The sequence below is a fragment of the Lygodium microphyllum genome, chromosome 16 (assembly GCF_053477565.2).
Source record: "Lygodium microphyllum isolate KBCC chromosome 16, Lygodium_microphyllum_v1.1.10, whole genome shotgun sequence".
Taxonomy (NCBI): Eukaryota; Viridiplantae; Streptophyta; class Polypodiopsida; order Schizaeales; family Lygodiaceae; genus Lygodium; species Lygodium microphyllum.
In genome coordinates, this window is record NC_141150.1 from 15,317,984 (window position 1) to 15,339,617 (window position 21,634).

Genomic DNA, 21,634 nt, shown 5'->3' on the forward strand with positions numbered 1-21,634 from the left:
AAGGCTTTCTTAAGAAGTCAATAGACAATGATGCCTATTTGAAAGAGAAAATTTCACAGTTTGTTAATTAAAGGTGGAAGATAAATCATGAGAAAATGAAATGTTAAAATCTTGAAATGACTGTGGAAAGAATAATTGAAAAGCTCTTATTTTTTTGTCCTGAACATCATTCACCTTGCTGCCTTGTTAGGTAGGAGGTCAATTGCTCGTAAAGGGTGGAAGCAGGAATGACCCTGTTGACAAGGTATGCACACTAATGTTTCAGCTAATCTTTCATTTTTCAGATACTTTTTAGATTGTATGCTATTTATGTATGACCAAAATACTTTGTGTTTCTATATGAGAATCTGAATGCTTTTTTGTTACTGCTTGTGAAATCCCTGCTATTATTTCTTACATATTCGTATTGGATTAATTTTTAGCTTGGACTTGCCCTGATTAGTTCAACTGTCCAACGTAGCGGAGGCACAACTCAGCATCCTGCAGAAAGATTGGATACAATATTAGAGGTCTTTCTCACAATAATATCTTTTTATTGAATGTCAGTGGTCATCTCAATGAACCTCACAGATTTAATTTGATGGTCTCCTTAGGCATAAAAAATTCCTTCTGTGTGGCATGTTAATGCAGGATTGCCTCTACCTTACAATCATATTACACAGGCTTGTGAAACTTGTGTAAGAGCTCAAGCAACAAAGTATGAATCCGTTATGTTGGTCTGAGACATGAACTTGCTTTACTGTTAGCTCTGTCAGAAACCTGAGTCTATATGTCATCTCCCCTTGTGTGCCTGCATTCCTGCTTGGACTTGGATGTATTTCTCGGTATCTGTAACCACCAGTCTGTACCGACGGTGCAAGTTTGGTTAACTCACGTAAGTTTTAAGTAGATGAAAGTACTGACTTGGAAGGATAGAATAATCCTTTTCCAGGAAAATTGGTGAACTGTAGTTCGAGAAAGACTGTCCTGTAAGATGTGACTTGCAGCCCACATAATAGTAACATTTTAGAGAACTTCCAAACCGAAGAAGCACGTGAAGGGGATGAAACCTCTTAGCTAGCAGTCCAGCAGCTGCTGCTTTGGCTTAGAAGGTTGATGAAGCATATGGGGACCAGTTGCAGCTGACATGGAGTTTTTGTAAAAAATCAACTGATTGTACAGAAATCTTCAAGAGAGGACGGGGTTATGTTTGCAGTTGGTTGTAATCTTAATTATGATGAGAGGGTGGGGCAGAATTGCCAGAAATGACAGAGAATGTTGGGGATCAGAAAGGTCAAGAAAAGAACTTGAAAATGTAAGAGGAAGGCAAAAAATGGGGGTTATACATGCACGAAGGCCTAGAGTGTGCCCTGCTCCCTTTTAACAGTTCGAAAGTTACACATGCTTCTGTGTTACAGGGTTCTCTCAAAGTTTGTTTTCCAGGCTTTGAATACAAAGCTGATACAACACCTTTGTATGAACATGACTTAACTCTTTAAATAAACTGACACAACATTGACTCATCCAGAGGGGTCTAATGTAAAGCTACTTAATCGCAAAAGAAAGTATGCTTCAAGTTAAAATAACCTTCCAAATAATAAGATGTGCATTATTGTTCTTTGCAGGAGACTGCAGCACGGATTGAAACATCGTCTAGTGTGTCTGAAATGTCTGTTGGCTTCAGATGCTTATCAGAAGATTTAAATCAAGTTTTATCCATGTTTTCTGAAGGTGCAAAGCTGGAACCCTGTTGTTCATACTCTGGTTTAGTTCTTTAGATTAAAGTCTTTTCCACCTCTGGTTTGGGCTTTTCAAGCATGATTATGTGACTTCCAAGTTTCTTATTGCAAAATTTGTTTCTTCTTTTGTGGAAAAATAAACCATATAGTGGTTTTTATCAGTAAGTGGCAGGAGTCATGTGCAATCCTTATCTTTCATTGCTTGTTCCGGAGGACATCTCACTTTGTGGAGCTTCTCCAAGTGCTGACCCTGCTGTATACAAGGTCTCTACAGCTTGGTGAATTGGTTTTAGAGCTTCTTTCACCATCAGTCCATCTTGCTCAACTGTCTACTGCTGTCCTACATCTATTCGACCTGTTCCAGCACCCTATACACTTGCGTTTTCATCTGTTTGCTGCTGCCCAGCTGTTAATGGCCTGCCTTCTGCTCCAAGACATGCAGCCCTTGTGTTTGCCTGAGCAGGCCCCCCAGCACCTTTGGAAACTCCCTCTGCTACTGCCTTCACTCCAGGCCTGAATTTTCATTGCTGGAGATCATCTTGGAGCTGTGACACCTGTGTTTGCTGCTAGGACAGTCTGCCTTACTGGTTGCCTGCTTGTTGGAAGACATCCAGCTTCTGACATCATCATACATCTACTCAGCATCTGCGTTTTGCAACTGGAAGGCTGCCTACATTGCTGCCACTCAGAAATCATCAGACATTTTCAAACTGCTGCTGCCTCATTTTGGGATTCATTCAGAGTATGGCATGCTCTTACATGTAATGTAGGTGTCTCCAATGACTCCTTCAGCTCACCTCATCCTTGGTCCCTGGAGCCATGGAGGTTTGCAGCCCATTGTATTGTGTGCAACATATAGTTTGATTCATACATTCATTCTTCACTCTGAATTATCTTCACCTTGAGTTCTATTGTCGAGTGTGGAAAGAAGAGAGAGACATTCAATGATTGGGCACAACTTTGACCTTGTCTAGCACTACTCCTATCTCTTTGGCATACCAGCCAGATGATTAAATACACAACCTGAGGGAAGGTGCACAACAGCATGGGTATGTTGCCAAAACTCCCCACTCGAGAACACACACCAACATGGGATACATATTGTATTTAGTTCTTGTATGCTCATCAGAGTTGGTGAAAGGTAACTAAATCATATTGTCATCTACTCTATTATTTACTTCACTGATATGCAATGGATAGAAGTATTCACGATAACCTGAACATGTACCGGTATCTGAATGTTAATAGAGGTGGCTCAATAAGAAAGAGATTAGGTGACACTTCTCATCCATTTTGCAGATTCAAGAGATGTTTGTTTTGGTGCATCAGTATACGTTCCATTCCCACCCATCCTACCCACTTCATACACATATTCTGCTGAACATTTATCTATGCATCACCTTTGCCACACTTCACTACACCTCGGGGGGGGGGGGGGGGGTACAAAGTCCTTAGACACATATCCCTTAGGGTACCATGCTTATCCATAGTTAGGTGGTGATGAAGCACTAACTCAAACCAAAATCATGTCATCCTTAAGAGAAAAATATTGCCCCCTCAATGTGGAAGGGAAAGCTAGAGGGAATCACCCTCTCCCCATTAGTCCAAAGTAATAGGAGAGGGTGCATCTATGTCGATCTTGGGTAGCAAGTAGTGGAGAATCACCTTGGTCAAAATGCTTGGAAAATTGTCGGATGATGGCACAAACTCTAGGCAGATGGTACCTACCTCAACCTACTCTATGGTGAAGTGGAAGTACACTCCATTTTGCCATGTTGGAGGTGCCATCAAGTAGATAGCCTTTGTGGTGCCATCAAAGAGAGCTTGATACTCTACCTCAAATGTAGAAGTAGCCACTATCTCTTGCTTACAACTTAACCAAGAAATGAGAGCCAATGCCCAAAGAGAACATGTAGTCGGTGTGAGATCAACGGGTGCTGGGATCTCTAGGCGAGTTCTGTATCCATGCAAAAGCAAACCATGACCATAAGTCAAACCATAAGAAGAAGTACACCGAACATGTTATATATCTCAACACACACATAGAAGTTATCCAGTGTGACATTTTAGGTGTATTAAAATATTGACTGAGTAAAGAAATAGAGTATGCAAGATCAAGCCTAGTATGAATCAACTAGAGAAGTTTTCCTACAACAAACGTATAGGTGTACTCATCAAAGGGCTGACCTATGGAATCCTTAAATAAGTGGATAGTGGGTTCAAGTGGTGTGGCCGCAGGGAGTACAATATTGTTCCATTAATTGAAGAGTGTACTTCTGTTGTGACACAAAAATATTATCCGTAGATTAAACTATCTCCATGCCCAAGAAATAGGACAACTGACCAAGGTCAATTATCTCAAATGTAGAACAAAGTTGGGCCTTAATATCTACTATGGTAGCAGAGTTTGAGCCTATAATAAGTAAATCATCTATGTATAAGAGAATGTAGCGACCTCCTTTGAAGTGGTTTTGACATACAAGTTTAGGTCATAAGGGGTAGAATGATATCCATGAGTTCTAAGGAGCTCATCCATCCTATGGAACTAGGAACATGAGACTTGCTTCAGTCCATACAGAGCTTTTTGCAAACAAAAGACCTTGTTTCTATGATCAGCTGAAGAAAATCTGTGAGGTTGCTCCAAATAGATTTCCTTCTCCAAATAGCCATTCAGTAAGGCACTTTTGACATCCATCTCATAGATTGGCCAACCATGATGAGCGGTGAGCACACCTAACAAACGGAATGATATTAATTGTGCAATGGGTGTAAAGGTCTCCTCATCATCAATGCCATGTTTTTGTTGAAAACCTTGCACTACAAGGCGGGCCTTATATTTGTCCAAAGTTCCATCAAATTTCAATTTAGTTGTAAAGGTTCACTCGGTCTTGATGACTTTTTTGTGGCTCGGATAACCCACCAAAGTTGAAGTCTCATTTCGATCAATGCTCACAAGTTTCTTTTCCACAACCTCTCACCATTGAGAATGCTTTAGAGCCTTATGCCAACTCTTTGGCTCGGAATGTGCTGTGTAATTTGTCATAAAGGAAGATGTAAATGGAACACTAGGTGCAAGCCAGGTAGATATTCTAGGGCCCTTTGGAGTAGAGTTTCGTGGAAGGATCCTCGAATCTTGCATAGTTTGTTGGTACCAATGAGGTAATAGGTGTCGTAGAGGAGGCCAAGGTGTTAAAGGCTCTTTAAGTGGGTCAAGAGTGGGGAGTAGACTCGGCTCAAATGGCACTATCTCCAATATGGAACGAGTAGAGAGCGGTTCAGAGGCTAGTGCAATGCTATGTACAATGTCCCTCTCATAAAAGATGACATTTCTCCAGACAATTACCTTGTTTGTCCGAGGATTGAATAAACAACAAACTTTTGCCTCAAAAGAGTAACTTACAAAAATTAGGAGATTAGTCCAGAAGTGAGCTTTCCTATCTTATCATCAAGAGTTGTGTATACACATGACACCTAAAGACTTTGAAATGAGAAATGAAAGGCCGAGTGTCAAAAAAAGTCTCAGGGAATCCTTTGAGGAACCACCACAATCAGGCAGTGGTTGAGAATGTACACTGAAGTGTTAATAGCCTTGACTCGAATGTGTCTAGAAAGCTTTGCTGTGAATAGCATAAAGCATGCCATGTTTATCTTAGTTTGGTTCCTACGCTCTATGACTCCGTTTTGAGAGGGCGAGTTGGTAGAGGTAAGTTGGCGTGAGATACCATTCTCCTATAAAAACTTGATGAACTCGTGGGAGATAAACTCATCACTAGAATTACTCATACTTGGTGAACTTGTGGGAGATAAACTCACCACTAGAATTACTCATACATCCTACTCAACGACCAGTCTGATTATGTACAAGCAACACCCATGAAGAGAAGTAGGTGATTGCATCAAATTTATGCTTTAAGAAATACACCTACAAGTATTGAGAGAAATCATCTATGATAAAAAAGAGGTACAGTGCGCCATTAAGGGCGATAGTGGATGTTGGCCCACAAAGATCAACACGTATCAATCGAAGAGGCATCTCAACTCTATGTGTGGTGTGTTGAGCAAATAGTGTATGATGCTGCTTCCCAAGCTAACAAGTTGGGCAGATATCCATGGATAGTTTTAGGCATGTAAGGAGTTCAACCATCCAATGGCATGACAGCTCATAGAGCAAGTCATACCCAAGGTGTCCGAAGCAATAGTGGTAAAGGCACTCATTCTTCATAGGTTTCTGTGTGGTGGCTAAAGCTTAAAAGCAATAGAACTCGGAGTAGCCTATTGGCTAGGAAAGAGATGGAGTCATCTTCTAGAGGCCACTAGGCTCTGCCTCACTACGAGTAATCACTAAACTATTTCGAGAGTCTATGACCTCAATTGTAGTCATTGTTAAAAAAACGGCTCACCCCAATTAGCAAAGTTACTGAACGGATAATAAGCTCACCCCAAGTTGAGGAACATTATATATCGTCCAATGAAGTGAGATCCCAACCCTTGTTAGTATCAAACTTGACGCAGACAAAGGATCTTAATTGAGGAGTTATTTCCATACCACATATTCTCTGTTGTTGGGGCTTGAGAGACAAAAATGTCCTGAATGAGGGTCATGTGATGGGTGGCTCCATTATTCACATGATCCAAATAGGAGATGATGTTCTTGGTTGGATAGAGTGGGCCTTTGCGGTTGCCTCATCAGGAGATAACTCATGAATGTGGACTAAACTCAAAACCTTTGATGTCTCCATGGAGATGACGCGAGTCTTGTGTCGAGCAGACCAATCAGACATGCCCTTTAGAGTTGAGAACGATACTAATTGTGATGGATCATTAGTGGGAGTATGGATCTAGCCTTGTTACTATCCTTGATTTTTGTTGCCACCACCTTGCCTTCCTTGCTAGGGGTTACCAGACTAACGGGTGGGGGGTCTGAGTCTTTTTGGATTGCGTGCCTCTTGCCTTTGATTGACACTTGTTGTCAAAATGGCTCGCCTTCTAACAATGTTGGCAATATTGGTTTCTCTTTGTATAAATTTTGCCATTCATCTGGTTTTTAAGAATGCTTAGGAGTTTCCTTGGTCTCTAGCTTGGTTTTGATTTTGAATTGAGTTTTGGTTTTGATTTTAGTTTTTCTTGCCTTGTCCTTGCTGCCCCCTCTGAGAGGAAACAAGAGTCCCCCTTTGTGGAGGAACTACTATGAAACTGATCAAAGAGTCAAGTGTAATGCAGTAGCTAACATTCAAATTCATAGAACATAGGCATGGTGGGCTATGAGATCACCAATGGAAGTATTTTCTTGAAGCTTGTTGAGAAATGGTCACTAGGGAACCTAGAAGCCTATGTAGTGGAGAATTGAGCGAGAAGTCATCGATACTTAGCCAACTTGACATTAAGGTCATCCTAGTCGGTGATTTTAAAGTCTTGAAGCTCATGGTTGAGATTTATATGATGGGTGTTATCCCAAGCTACATAGCGGTCAGTTAAGTGATCCCACTACCTCCACTCTAGATCAAATTATTGTAGTTGTGAATGGAATTTGGATAAAGGCCTTGCATTCGCTCGACAATAGCGGAGGCATTTCTAGCCTTCTATGAGTGGACAATCTCTAGTGGAAGTTGTAGGTCTGGCTGGGTTTCCAACCCCCTTGAACAAGATCCCACAAGTTTGTAGTTATCCATGGGTTGCCTCCATGTAACTATGGGGCGAATTGGGAGGAAACAAAGTAGCTTAAAATTTTCTCTTTGTGACTCTAGAATATGCCTCATCAGATTCAACCAAGTTTTATAGTTAGACCCATTAAAACGAGTCTTATCAGCAAAGGCATGCTTGGCAGATGAGGATGAAGAACTATGAGGTGTCTGAGTGTAAGGAGGGTAGTAAGGATAGGGAGGGGGATAGGGTGTGTAGGTAGAAAAAGTCGAAGAGGGATCCACAAGTACTTGTGGTGTAGGCATGGGGACTCTCAAAGTTTGTGCAACTATCGGCTGAGACATGCCAAATTTTGGACTAAAGATAATAGAATTGAATATTTAAGAGTAACATGCCAAAACCTCATGCCATACATGCAACATGCACTATTGTTACCTACAATCTACAAGTACGTAGATGGGAGTGGATACATCATGCACAAAGCATCGCACAAATAAGAAAAGGCTTGAGAGAGAGAGAGAGAGAGAGAGAGAGAGAGAGAGAGAGGCTTTACGGAGAGAGAAAAGAAAGAAAGAAAGAAAGAAATACATAGGCTTGGGGGAGAATGGCAAGAAAGGGCTAGTTCTTTTATACTAAATCATATGAATACGTACGGTATGGTACATAGATGCGAGTGGATATATCATACATTTTTAATAAAGCTAATGCATTTTTAGCACAACAAGTGGATCTATTCACAAGAGTTATGTAGCCAAGTATGTCATTACCTAGATGATTCCACAGTTTGCACATGCCCTTACCTAATGTGTCATCATTCTAACATTTAATACCACATTCTACAATTGGATAGGGGCCATGTGTCACCATGCTATCTCTATGGTGTTGTATGAAATATCAGGCTATACTTTTGCCTTCCCATCTCACCCCTTTTGTGGAACACCTTAGTTCTTTTCACACATCTCCCAAGAATTCTTTCACTAATAAGAGTGGTTTCACTACTTCGTCTAACTTGATAGTGCATGTTCTAGACTCTCAAAACCTTTGGGACCTTGTTTAGGGGTTGGAACCCTAGCTAGACCCCCATTAGTCTTTTTATGAGGCTGTCGCCTCTTGAGAAAGTTGTAGTGCTACAACCATGTTTGAATCAATGCAAGGTCTTCTTCTTGAATTTGACTCGCATTCTCAATTGATTGACCACTATGCAGTTCGAGATAGGACTTGACGGATAAACCTTGACCATGGACTCTAGGAGTTAAAAATCATTGATCAAGATAGCCTTCAGGTCAAGTTAGTTGAGTATTTGTTGATGGCTTGTTGAATTTGCCACTATAAGACTTCCCAAGTTTGATGATGATTGGGTGGCTTTTCTCCAAGGTTGTCTCCGTACGTAGTACAGATTGATCCGTATGGTACGGTACATATCAGTACAATTTAGTACAAAAAAAAGCACTTTTTTGCCACTCCCACAATGCTTACTTTTTATGAGTTTGAGTGCCAAATGTTGTGTTGCACATGACTGTTTGATCAAGTTTATAGGAAACCCTCCTTGCGATCTTTAGGGGGGCCATAGTTTCCTGCTCAAAACCCAAAGACTAGTGAGTCATAAGGGATCACCCAATCTCAATTGAAATCAAGATAGAAGAATCTACATATAAAAATAAGTATTGCTAACAGAATTAAAAGGTTGGCTATTTTGATGAAGAGCGCTATTCAAAGGCCAAAGGCACAAAGCCAAGTCACCCCCCACTACTACTCAGACTTCAATCCCACTTGTAAGAGATACTCCAGCACATGTAAACACAAGTAAACAAGGTGAAGAGCAACTCAGAGATAAGAGAAGAATGAATGCTAAATGCAGTAGACACACTATGCAAGAGTAAATACAAAACGTCAAACCTCCATGTCTCAAAATGAACCAGGGCAGAGATGAATTGGTGAGTATGTTGTGCTGTGAACAGATCCTAAATTGCAGCAGGCAGTCTTTGTATGCAATCAGCGGCTGCAAACGAGGTCAAGGTGAAGAACCTGTTTGGATTAGGCTGATTGGAGGCAGTAATAGCAAGGAATCCGGCATAGGAGCAAAAACACTAGGTAGACAGCTCCCACCTCCAAAACAGCAGGCAGAAGATGATGCAAGGGACTGCAACAGACAGTAAATGCAGCCTTTTGCTGCCCTTGGGGATGATGGGGACAGCTGTGGTCTGTGTGGAGAGGGCTGGATAGGCGTTGCCTACAGCAAAAGCAGCCTTTTGGGCTGAGGGAACAGGTCTGCTGAAGTTGTGGAAGGGTTGGCAGCACCATGAACTGAGGTATCCGTCAATGGAGGGGTGTAGACAGTAGGGCAGGAAACTAGTGTCAAATTATGAAGACTATGCAAAAACATGATGGAATAGATGAACCCCTGCTAATCCTTGTGTGACAAGTCTGCATGTGTATCCATACAATCCTTCATTGCCTGTTGTTGGGCAGCCTCCTATTTATATATATGGATCTCCCAAAATTTGGGTGTTGGTTTTGTGAGAAGAGCAAAAGAAATGTTGTAATAATGAAAAACACAAGATTGATGTAAGAGACTATGCACAACATGTAACTGGAAATAGGAATCCACTATGATAAGAGCACAATGATTGAGCACTATCTCACACACTCCACAAGCCCCCTCTCTCCACACCAAGAATTTGCAAGTACATGCGTGGAAAATGGACAGTGGCCACACTTGCTACTATAGACAAAAATAAAGGAGTTTTCCTACCATAAAATAGGTTGGCCAGTTACCAAATAAATAATAAAGAGAGTGCCGTAAATTAAACCGTGGGCGCTTGTGAACCTCTAATACGACCACTTCGAACACCCTCTCTCAGATCAGAGATGAACAAGCAATGAATAAGAACACCTAATTTGCACCATGGATACTCTAATAACGTGTACTTTGGTGGATACACCTCAGTAAGAAAGCACCATGAAGAAGAAGTTTGAATGCCATAATCCCTCTTTGAAAGCAATGTTGTAATCACACAAGCTCCATGGATAGCTCACCATGACACCAAAGTTCCGCCACGAGAGCATATGCATGTCCTTTGGGTCCCCTCATGTGAGACCACACGAACACAACACATCACACATCCCTAGACACACTAGTCCAAGGTTTTGATCACCAAAAGATGTGAATTTGATGACACATGCCAAATCCACCAACAATGAAAGAGCATCAACATGTTCTCTCTCCACCCTCACACTCACTCCTAATGGCTAGGAGCATGTGAGAGCATGCAGTATCACTAGAAGATCACTTCATGGGTCAACTTGGTTGGAGTGGCCTTCGGTGACTCAATCTCAGAGTCTAAAGATGAAGTATCTGTCTTCTTGCCCTTCTCTTTGGAGTTGGTAGTTTTCTTTGGACAGTCTTTAGAGAGATGGCCCCACTTCCCACAAGAATAGCAATGAGCACGGTTCTTCTTAGACTTTTTAGATATTGCCAATGCTCTCTCAATATCATTATCATATATTGGAACCTTTCCTTGTCCTTGTAGCAAAGACTTCTCATGAAGCAAGAGAGACATGAGATCATCAAAATCAAGATCAAGAGTGGAAACTTGGACCCTCAAAGCTTGAGTCATCATATTGTACTCTGGAGAAAGCTTAGTAATAACCAATGCAAATAATTAAGAGGAGGTAAGAGTTGTCCCCAAGGTGAGCAATTGATCATGGATAATCTTGAACCTCAGTAGAAATGCATGCATGGTATCTAGAGCATTAAACTTCATGTTGCACAGTTGATCTTGAAGGGAAATAGCCCTCACGGAAGATTGTTGCTCATAAAGCTCTTGTAGCTTATCCCAAACTTTAGTGGAGGTCTCTAAGGTTTGAATGGTAGAAGAGACCGTTGGGTGACACAAGCATACTAAAACCATAAAGGCCTTAGCATCTTTGCCTTCCCATTTGGAAAGCTCCTCTTGAAAATCTTCCTTGTTCTTTGTGCAATTCGAGAAATTTGATGAATGCTCCAACTTGGATACAAAACTAGCAACAACTTGCCATAGATCTTTCTGTACAAACCAAGTTGTTAACCCCAAGCCGAGAAGGCGGAAGGACAAATGAAAAAGCAGAAATAAGATGGAAAAGGAGCAAGGACACGCAGGCGGGCTCCAAAGCTAAGCCGGGACCAAAAGCGTAGTTTTAAATAAAAGGCGCCTCAAAAACTCCAAAAACTCTTGTAAAAGAGCACTATGCTCCCTCCTGTGCCACCTGTAAAAGAATAGTCGAATATAGGCCTAGGACATGAAGCAAAAAGAGGGAATTAGAAAAAGGGACCTTGCCATAATGGCCGGTCATGTAAAAAAAGATGGGTGCTCATGGGGTTTTAGGGTTTGTATATATAAAGTTCAAAAAGTGAATGGAAGCTCATTCTTTGGTGTGTGTCAAACAAGAGCTCTTCTCTTCTTCTCTTCTTCTCCTCTCCTTGCTTGTGTGTGCTCTTGAGAGAGGGAGTGATTGTGAGTGTGAGGGAGGGAGTGTGTGGGAGTGAGGGATCAAGGGGGTGAAGCTCTTCACCATCTTCTCTTCTCTTCTCTTCTCTTCTCTTTCCTTCTCTTGTACGTGCGGCTATGGCGGTTGGAGCTTGGAGGAGGAGGCTTGAGCATGCTTGAGCTAGCATCTAGGATCGTGGAGCAACCGAAGTGCGAAAGAGAGGAGGCAACTCATATCGGCATCAAGGTAAGCTCACTACACTCGTAGGATTGAGGGTGCGTCGGCTATGTGAGATGTAGCCATTAGAGCTCGCTTGGAACACTTGAAACAATAAGCAGTCCGTGGGTCTTGGCGGTTGAGCGAAAGCTCCCACATTTTGGTTCCGTTGCCCGGACCAACGGATTCAAGCTCGAGCGCTTGCGCGTCCCATATCAAGCATCGAAGTAAGGGATTCTCCCCCGAAACGGAGCTTAAGGTAGATAGGAAGGTTGGGTGTTTTGATCTTCGAAACAAATAAGTATTTTGGGTTAGTTAGTTTGTTTGATGATTGGAAAATAGGAAGAAATCATGTCAGTTTGTTGCTTTCGATTCTCGTTGCATTTAGTGTAGGATAGCATTAGGAAATCAAACCGGGAAAGGGTAGGGTTTACTGTTGCAAACAGGGCAAGACAGGGCATAAAATATGCAAAAAATGGCAAAAAGCTAGCTTGGGATGCTTAATGTCGGCAAGTGAATGATTGAGAGTGTCAAAGCCCTGCTCGGGAAGGGGTTTAAGGGCTAGGATTCCAAGGGAGAGCTCATTTGCAACCATTGCACAAAGAGAGAGAGAGAGAGAGAGAGAGAGAGAGAGAGAGAGAGAGAGAGAGAGAGAGAGAGAGAGAGAGAGAGAGAGAGAGAGAGAGAGAGCCCGCAAAGATTCGATTCGATTGCGTCGTCGGAGAGCCTACCGCTCACCCCAGGTATACCAATCACTTCCATTAGTGCCTTAGCCAGGATCTGGAAGTTTATGCAGGGGATGATTGCCTGACTAGGGAGATTCGATCGAAATCATCATTGCGCGGCATTCGTCGTGTCACGTTCGGCCCGTCTGAACGGCCCTTGTTAGGCCGAGTCCCAGACTCGGCCCTCGGACCCGCCCATTCGGATCTCAACCCGAAAACCCTACTCGGCCCTTGGATCCGATACTCGATTCGGCCCGTCCCAGTTACTCGGTTCGGCCCGTCCGAGTTACTCGACTCGGCCCTTTGACCAAACTAACACTCGGCCTGAAGTCCACTCGACCCGAGTGTCCACTCGGCCCAAGACATATTACTCGGCCCTCGGCCCAACATCTAGCTCGGCCCGTCCGAGTTACTTCACTCGGACCCTGGCCTACAAAATAACTTTTTGCACTCGGACAGGCGAGATTCGGCCCGTCCGAGTCACTCTCTCGGCCCCTGCAATTTGGACCAGTTGGGCCGAGTGTGTGCCCAACTCAGTCTCAGAGATTTGACTTGACCCAACTGGAGCTCAGCGGTGCAACATTTCGTAAGCTTTCCTGACGTTTAAAGCCTGATTTTGGCGCGCCAAGTAGACAAAATCGTAAGGCATGGCCGCTTAATAGTTTGAGTGGGCTGTTGCGATACCTAGAAACCCAGAGACCTAGAGGTAACCCACCGAGCCATAAAACCCTGATCGAGCCCAAAAGAAATGGCAAGGCAACGTAGCCGAGAGGCCCTAAAATCCCGTCTAGATGGCCAGAGAATTGATCTATCAAGCCTATCAGGCCCAAGGGTGCATGAGACGCTTAGAGGCTGTTTGTCGCACTCACCTTGAATTTCCGCACTTGAAGTGCACTTAAGAAAAACTGAAAGCATGATTGAATACACGTGTACCAGAAAGAACACACGCAAGGAGTGGAGATAACTTAAGAACTGCTTTTAATAAGTCAAGGAACTCACTCAGATAAGCCGCTCAAGGAACCCACGAATAGGAGAGAGCCCACGGACGGAGACAAACCATCAACACGCAAAGTAGGACCAAGCAAGTGGCGCAAGCAAAGGGGATTTGACAAACCCACTCAATCCGATTGATAGCTTGGCGAAGCACGAGAACTCGACTATGGCGGAGGAAAGCTCGGACCTCAGGTCTAACGAGGAACTCGACTTGGGCATCTTCCCAGAGGCTATTCAACAATTGGTTAGCAGCTATGATGCGCACGCCCGATATGAGCACCGCGGTCGGACAGCAAATGCTATCATCGCAGACTTAGAAGAAGAGAGGAAGCTAGCCCATAAGGCGTTGCAAGGCATAGCCGCGTACAATAGAGACCAGCAGGTCAGGAGTCAAAGGCAAAGCACGGAGTTGCGTGAGGTACAGCTAGTGCTGAACTTAGTCGACAGAAGCCGAACGGATCACGAGAGAGCCCTAGAAGGAGACTTAACGCTGAGCAAACTTCTTATGAAGCGATTGTTAGACAACACCGTGACAGAGTAAAGTGCTGCAGCATTAGCAACCTCACTGCTGACAGGGTTAGGAGCAACCCAAGGCTCTAAGAGCTAGTCTAAAATCCCGATAGTTGCAAAGCAGCTCGACAAGTACCAACCCCATGACGACACATACAGCTTTGTAGAGCAGTTCGAGCAAGTCTGCGAAGCCAACGGCCTTCGCGACCTGAGCCAGCGTTCTCAAGCGTTCGGACTCTGCTTAGGTGACAAGGGTAGGACATGGTATACAAGCTTAGACGCTGCAGAGCGGGCAAACTTCAATAGCCTCAAGAATCTCTTCATTAAGAGATTTACCGAGCCTGGATACTCCGACAATCTGCTGGTGCGATTGATGAATGTTAAGTAGAAAGAGAAGGAGGACATTCGCGATTATGTAACCCACGTAAGGAGCCTCTTCAAGAGAATCCCTATAGGTGAACGACCGATTGAAAGAGCAGTTTCAACTGTGTTCATCAGCGGAATTCGAAATGAGGAACTGTATAAGGCTTTGGTAGCCAACTCGAGCTTGCAGCGAGACACGCTAGCTAGGGTTTTTGAGGAAGCTATCAGAGTTGACAATCAACTAAAAGAGAGGAGCTCCAGGAACTCCAACTCAGAAGAAACCATCTCGCGAGGTTTGGACAGAGTACCAACCTCTGGTGAGTGACCAGCACCATCATCCCAAGATAAGGGGAAGGCCACCGAGACCACGACTTGGCTGATGTCAAGATGGAGATAGTCAAGCTGCAAGACCTGTGGAGATGACCAACGTGGCCACACATCCAATGTGTGTACTGTGGCGGAAATCATTTGCCAGCCGAGTGTCAAGACCCTCGGTTGAGACCTTGCGCTAACTGCGGCAGGTTCGGTCACGACGCTATGCATTGCAGATTGCCCAGGAGACTTCCGTACTTCCAACCATATGGTCAGTCTTACCTAGCAAATAGACTGCAACGACTTTTCGGAAGGGGAGTCCCATTGGCCCTTCCTGCGCCTAACGACATGAAGCCGGCTGTCCCCAGGATGACATAAACCCTACAGGTATACCTAGACCGCTCGGTCCCTATATGACCCATCCACCGAGTGACGCTCCAGTCCACTACGTGAAAGAGCCAAATGAGGAAGAGACTTACTTATACCCTTATGTCTCTCATGACGAAGAGGGCAACGCCGTCCTCATGGACTATCGACCAGTACCAGTGATGGCATAAGGAAGAGGATGAGGTAGAGGCCTAGGGGGACAGACGCAAGATCCAATCATCTGTTGGACCTGTGGACACCCAAGCCATGTCTCATCACGTTGCCCCGAGAGGGAGCAACAAAACAGAGACAAAGCTGACCTAAGGTGTGTAGTGTGGAATCACCCATCTCTTCGTCGATTGCCCAAAGCGGAAACCTTCTACAAATTTAGCCGAAGTACCATCTGTCCCATTGGGGCAGTTTGGCGTCGAGAACCTTGATGGAAAGGCCACACCCATCCCGTTGCGGGTCATTATCCGTGCCCGGACAAAGCAGGCTGACATATCACTACCAGGGCCTAGCAACCTCGATGCAGCTCTCGACGGGAAAAAAGAGCCGCAGCAGGTGAAAGAAGAGGAGGCCGGAGGCTAAGATCGCACTGAAAGCTGAGAGTGCTACAACTCTACTTGTTGGAAAGAAAGTCGAGGATGCAGAGACGGAAACTTCAGCCCCCAAGACAACCGAAAAGGGGAGTGCCAAGATAGGGGAATACCCGCATCCGAAGAGCCAACTCGAGGCCATAGAGAAGGTGAGGGACTGGGTAAAAGAGGCACGAGTGCACTTAAGAGACGCTGAGCCCATCCTAGAGGACGGGAGCGAGGATCTCATCAGCATGACCACGGTAGACTCACCCCCTCAACCAAAGTCAGGAAGGGGAACTGCACCCCTTAGGGCAAGCCTTGATTCTGAAGGCCCACAAATTAGTCACGGCCATTGGCCATGACAATTCGGCATAGGAGAGGGATGAGCAACCGATAGTCTCCTCACCATGCTAGTGACCACCCCAGTGACGTTAAGCCTAGGAGACCTGCTTAAGCAGCACCCCACCCTATGGCGAAACCTCAAGCAGTGGGTCGAGGAATCACGAGAACAGGCGTCGGATCTGCAGGATCAGGACGCAGAAACACAAATACCGAGTCTAACGCTACACTTTGTGCCAAAATCCTTGCACATTAACGCTCTTTGGGAAGGCACCGAGATGCATGCAATGTTACCAGTCCTAGCCTTAGGAGACACAATAAGAAAGGGAATCGTAGATACGGGAGCCGGGGTTAGTGTGCTAAGCCATGCAGTACTGCAAACCTAGGGAAACCCACCTGTTGAGACCGCTCGGTTTAATGTCACGTTAGCAAACGACATGAGGGTGAGGCCATTCGGGGTACTTAAAAACTGGCCAGTGAAAATCACAGGTTTCCAGTTCTCTGTCGACTTTATAGTCATGAAGGGGGTGGACTACGATGTCTTGTTAGGCTGGCCGTGGATGCACAATGCTAGAGTTATTGAAGATTGGGGTAACGGCTCGATATTCTTAGGCAACAGGTCGGAAGCTGTGAGGGTGGAGATGGACACTTGGAAAACCTCACCAGTCAACTTGGATGCCATCTCCTCGATGCTCAAGGGCGATAGTCAGGTCAAGAAGTCTTATGGGCCCTTGACCAAGTATATCCCATGTCCAGAAGACGAGCGGGATTGGATGCATGTCCTTGCTACAATCGACCTGCCGTTCTCGAACCAAGAGCATGAGCAAGCCATTAAGATGATGGGCGCGACCGACGGCATGCCCTCTATACCAATGTGCATGATGGAAGAAACCCATCTTGGGAGACCTAAGCCCGTCACCTTTCAAGTGCCAGGCAACAAGAGAGAACTCTAGGAGGCCCTGAAATACTTAACAGACAAGCTTGCTGACAACTCAGCAGCAAACCTCACACCACTCCAGGGCCTCTTAGGCGAATCCGAGTGGCAATGGACCAGAGTGCATGACTTGAACCTTATGTACAACTGGGCCTTAGTCCCGGATCAGCGACAGGAGAAGTACCAAGCCCTACGAGACGACGAACCGGCTGGCGCAGAGGACTCTGACGATGAGTACGAAGACTGCCAACCCTTCAGGGATGAAAGTGAGGGTTGTTGGGTATTTGACTCACTTGCGTCTCACTTGCGCCTACGCTCATATGGGAGTGTCGGTGATCAGTAGGAGACTGGGGCACTTTTTACTCTCGGTAGGAGAGGTTTTTTCCCCCAGACTTATGGTCTTATTGTCATATGTACTTATGTGCTTATGTTACACACATTTGGGCACTTAGTGTGTGTCGGGTGTGAACACCCCCTACAACCCTAAGGTTTAAGGGTTGTACTTTGTACTTTCTGGTTACACTCATTCAGTCTATTCTCTTGGGTATCGTGCTTCAACTCTGTCTCTCACTCTCACACTGTCTACTGAATCCCAGCTGCACCTCGATCCTTCCATCTCACATTTGGTATTAGAGCTCAGCTCTGAGCTCACCACCGTCCGCAGTCTGCAGCGCCCAGCTCCAGTCCCCAGCACCGCCTGTGGTATCCAAGCGCAGCCTGTCTGTGGCCGCCTGCCTGTGGCACGCAACCTGTCCCTGCGCCTGTCAGTGAGCCAGCGCAGCTCCACCCGTCAGTCAAAGCCTCCAGTCGTCAGGCGTCACGTCAGCTGCAGGCGCCGACGTCTGCCAGCGCGCTGTTCGTCAGCGCCCAAACGGCCGCCCGTCTGCCCCGCAGTCCACGTCAGCCACGACGCTGCCCAAGTCGCTCGTCAGTCGCCAGCACGGTCCGTCGACCACGTCGTCGTCAGATTCCGCCAGTTACAGACGCCACGAAACACGTCCTGTCTGCCCGCTGTCAGCACTGACATTTGCCTGTTCGTCCGCTCCATACAGCCCGCCTGACTGCCCCGTCTGATAAGCGACCTGCCACACTGCCCTGTTCGCCTGCAATCCACGTCAGGTAATTTAGAAAATAATTTTTTTTTTAAAATTTTAGTCTAGAATCAATTTCTGGCAGAGGAGGTTCATACGCAGCAGGGACCGCATACACAGCACAGGTGTGGGATAAATTTGATGAAAATTTCTGGACTGGATCAACAGAAATTTTGGGGCTTTTGTGTATTTTGAGGACAGTTGCATATGAACTGCTGGTACAGTCACAAAAAGACTGTTTTGACAGAAATTTTGGCAAAAATTTTGGGGATTTTGATATAACAGTGTTACTGTGCACTGTTTGCACCTTGGGAAGCGTGCATTAAAAGACAGTTTTTTGACAGAGTACGCCCTTGCACATTAATTGCAGAAGCGTGTTTGCTGCAATTTCTGGAAATTTGCAGATTTCCAGTCAATACTGCTTTGACATTGCTCATTTTGTCTTTGGAAATTTGTCATCATGGCAAATCAGGGAGGTGATGTCTTTACGTATGTATCCAAGGAAGACAGATTGGACGGAAACAACTATTCGCTTTGGTCATTCATGATGAAGAATGTATTAGTGGCCAAGAATTTATGGGATTATGTCAGTGGAGAGGAAACTCGACCGGGAGTTGTAGCTCCCGTTACTCCTCCTCCCCATGGCGCACGTGGACAACAGGGATCTCAGCCCGCTCCACCTCAGCCACTTCCTCCAAGAACTGCAGCTCAAAAAGCTTGGGATACACGTGATGCACAGGCCTTGTCGTTGATTGCTCTGGCAGTTTAGTGGTCCATCATACCTCATATCCGTTCAGCATCTTCTTCACGAGATGCATGGTTGACTTTGGAGCATATGTTTGCAGGAAAAAATGAGACTCGGATCTCTTTCTTGAAGAAAGAGTTGGGAACTTTGAAGATGCATGAGGGTGATTCTATGCAGGATCACTTAAATAAGATTCAGGACTTGAGAGAGCAGCTCATGAATGTAGATAAGTATTTTTCGGATGCACAGTTGATATCCACCACCTTGAATTCCTGACCTCCTTCGTACTTGTCTTTTCATACTGCATTGAACCTCACCATGAGGATTGCTGAGCACCCACTCACTTTTATTCAGCTGGTTAGTTTGCTTCTAGAGGAGGAGCAAACGCGGAAAAAAAGTGGTGTGGATGCTATAGTCTCTGAGCAGGCTTTTGTGGCAAGACAGAAAGGCAAAAACAGCAAGGTGAAAAATACTCCACAGAGTTCTGGCACTTCGGGCACATCGCAGAATCAGACACAAGGGGGGACGCAAGCTAAAAAAGGAAAATGTCATTATTGTAAGAAGCCCGGCCACTATATCACTGAGTGCAGGAAGCGCATTGCCAAAGAGAAGAAGGAGTCAGGAATGTCTGTTTCTACTACTCCTTCCACTGTTAGTGAGTCCACGTTCTTTGTTGTGGACAGGGACTATTGTTTTTACACTTGCAGTTATGACATCTCTTGGGCCAATAGAGCACTTAGCTCTACAGAGGATGCTGACACTTGGTTCTTTGACAGTGGTGCTTCTAGACATATAACATCTCGCACAGATTTGTTTGCTTCAGTTTAGTGCACCTCCCGTTGGGAAATCGGTACAGTGTGCCAATAATGCATCATACCCTGTTCATGGTATTGGGGAGATTCAGCTCACAGCCATTGATGGCTCGATTCTCCGCCTGCAGGATGCTTTGTTTGTGCCTGGAATCAAGAAGAATTTGCTTTCTATTTCTTCTTTGGCACGTTTTGGTTTGTAGGTCACATTTGATGATGACCGTTGTATGGTTAGAGATAAAGAACGCATGACTTTGGTCTTGACAGGATCTTTGTGTCATGGTTTATATGAGTTGGATGCTCTTTCAGTAAATCAGTCGGCATACTTGACATCCACTCTTACTCCTGCTATGATACAGGCGGAGTTATGGCATGCTCGTTTGGGGCATGTAAACTTTGGCAGCTTGATGCTTTTGCAGCGTACTCAGATGCTGGATGGCTTACCTCTCTTGGAGAGACCTCCTGAGCACTTATGCGAGGGATGCATTTTGGGAAAAATGCATCGGTTCTCATTTCCTCGTGATGTTGCTTTCAGAGCAACAACCAGATTGCAGTTGGTGCATTCAGATGTTTGTGGGCCTATGCAAACCATGTCATTGGGCGGTTGTTATTATTTTGTGACATTCATTGATGACTTTACACGTTTTTGCTGGGTCTACTATTTGAAAAAGAAGTGAGAAGTGTATGATGCATTTTTGGCTTTTAGTGCACTTGTTGAAAATCAATTTGGATGCAAGATTAAGACTCTCCGTTCGGACCGAGGGGGGGAATACATGTCCTCTATGCTGAATTCCTTTTTGCAGCAGAAGGGCATAGTCCATCAGTATACTATAGCCTATACTCCACAGCAGAATGGGGTAGCAGAGAGGAAGAATCGGTCACTCATGGAGATGGCCAGATGTATGCTGAAGGCAAAGAGCTTGCCTCATAGTTTTTGGATGGAAGCAGTCATGTGTGCTTGCCATATTTTGAACAGATGCCCTACCAAAGCCTTGAAGACCATCACACCTTTTGAGGCTTGGAACAGCTGTAAACCTTCTGTTGGTCACTTTCGTACCTTTGGGTGTCTTGCCTATGCCCATATTCCACAGGTACTTAGAAAAAAATTGGACAACAAGGCTGTTAAGTGCATTTTTATGGGATATAGCAATGAGAGCAAAGGCTACAGACTCTATGATCCCGTTACAAAGAAGGTTTTTGTCAGCAGGGATGTTGTTTTTGATGAAAAATCAGAATTATCCTTGGCTGGTTTGGACACATATCAGGCTGCCCGTGATGTTTTTGAAGGGCTGCTGCCCATTACTTTTGGTGATTCAGCTGGAGCTTCAGAAAATGAACCTAATGTTCAGCCAGCTGCTCCTATGGAAAATGCAGAAATTCAGCCATTGGCTGATCGAAATATTCAGCATCATGCTGAAACTGAAATTCAGCAAGAGCTTGCACACAGTCAGGATGCTAGAAAGTTACTTAGATGGTATTTGCAGACTATGCAAGATAGTCCTTTGGATGCACCCATGGCTGGTCGTACTAGAAGGCAAACTCGTTTGCATGATTCAGCACATACCATGGAGTTTATTATGGCAGCAAGTACTTTTGATAATGAAGAGCCTGAATGTTATGAGGATGCACAACACAGTGTGCATCGGATGGCAGCTATGCAAGCTGAATTAGATTCTATTACTAACAATCAAACTTGGGATTTGTTGTCCTTGCCATTTGGGAAGAAAGCCATTGGAACGAAATGGGTCTACAAACTGAAAAGGAAAGCAGATGGATCCATTGATAAATACAAGGCACGGCTTGTAGCTAAAGGCTACGCACAGAA

At 44.8% G+C, this 21,634-nt stretch overlaps 1 protein-coding gene across 5 annotated transcripts in view; it reads left to right on the top strand.

The window, feature by feature from the left end:
* The window catches only part of LOC148022555 (uncharacterized), a 102,733-nt gene that overhangs the window by 60,529 nt on the left and 20,570 nt on the right, over nucleotides 1-21,634 (top strand). For 4 of the 5 annotated variants that reach the window (XM_087695508.1, XM_087695504.1, XM_087695505.1 and 1 more), the window contains 3 exons: nucleotides 191-244; nucleotides 423-509; nucleotides 1,605-1,710. In XM_087695508.1, coding sequence (XP_087551634.1) covers nucleotides 191-244; nucleotides 423-509; nucleotides 1,605-1,710 — 247 coding nt within the window. The remainder of the gene's footprint in view (nucleotides 1-190; nucleotides 245-422; nucleotides 510-1,604; nucleotides 1,711-21,634) is intronic. The other variant, XM_087695507.1, reaches the window with a different exon arrangement.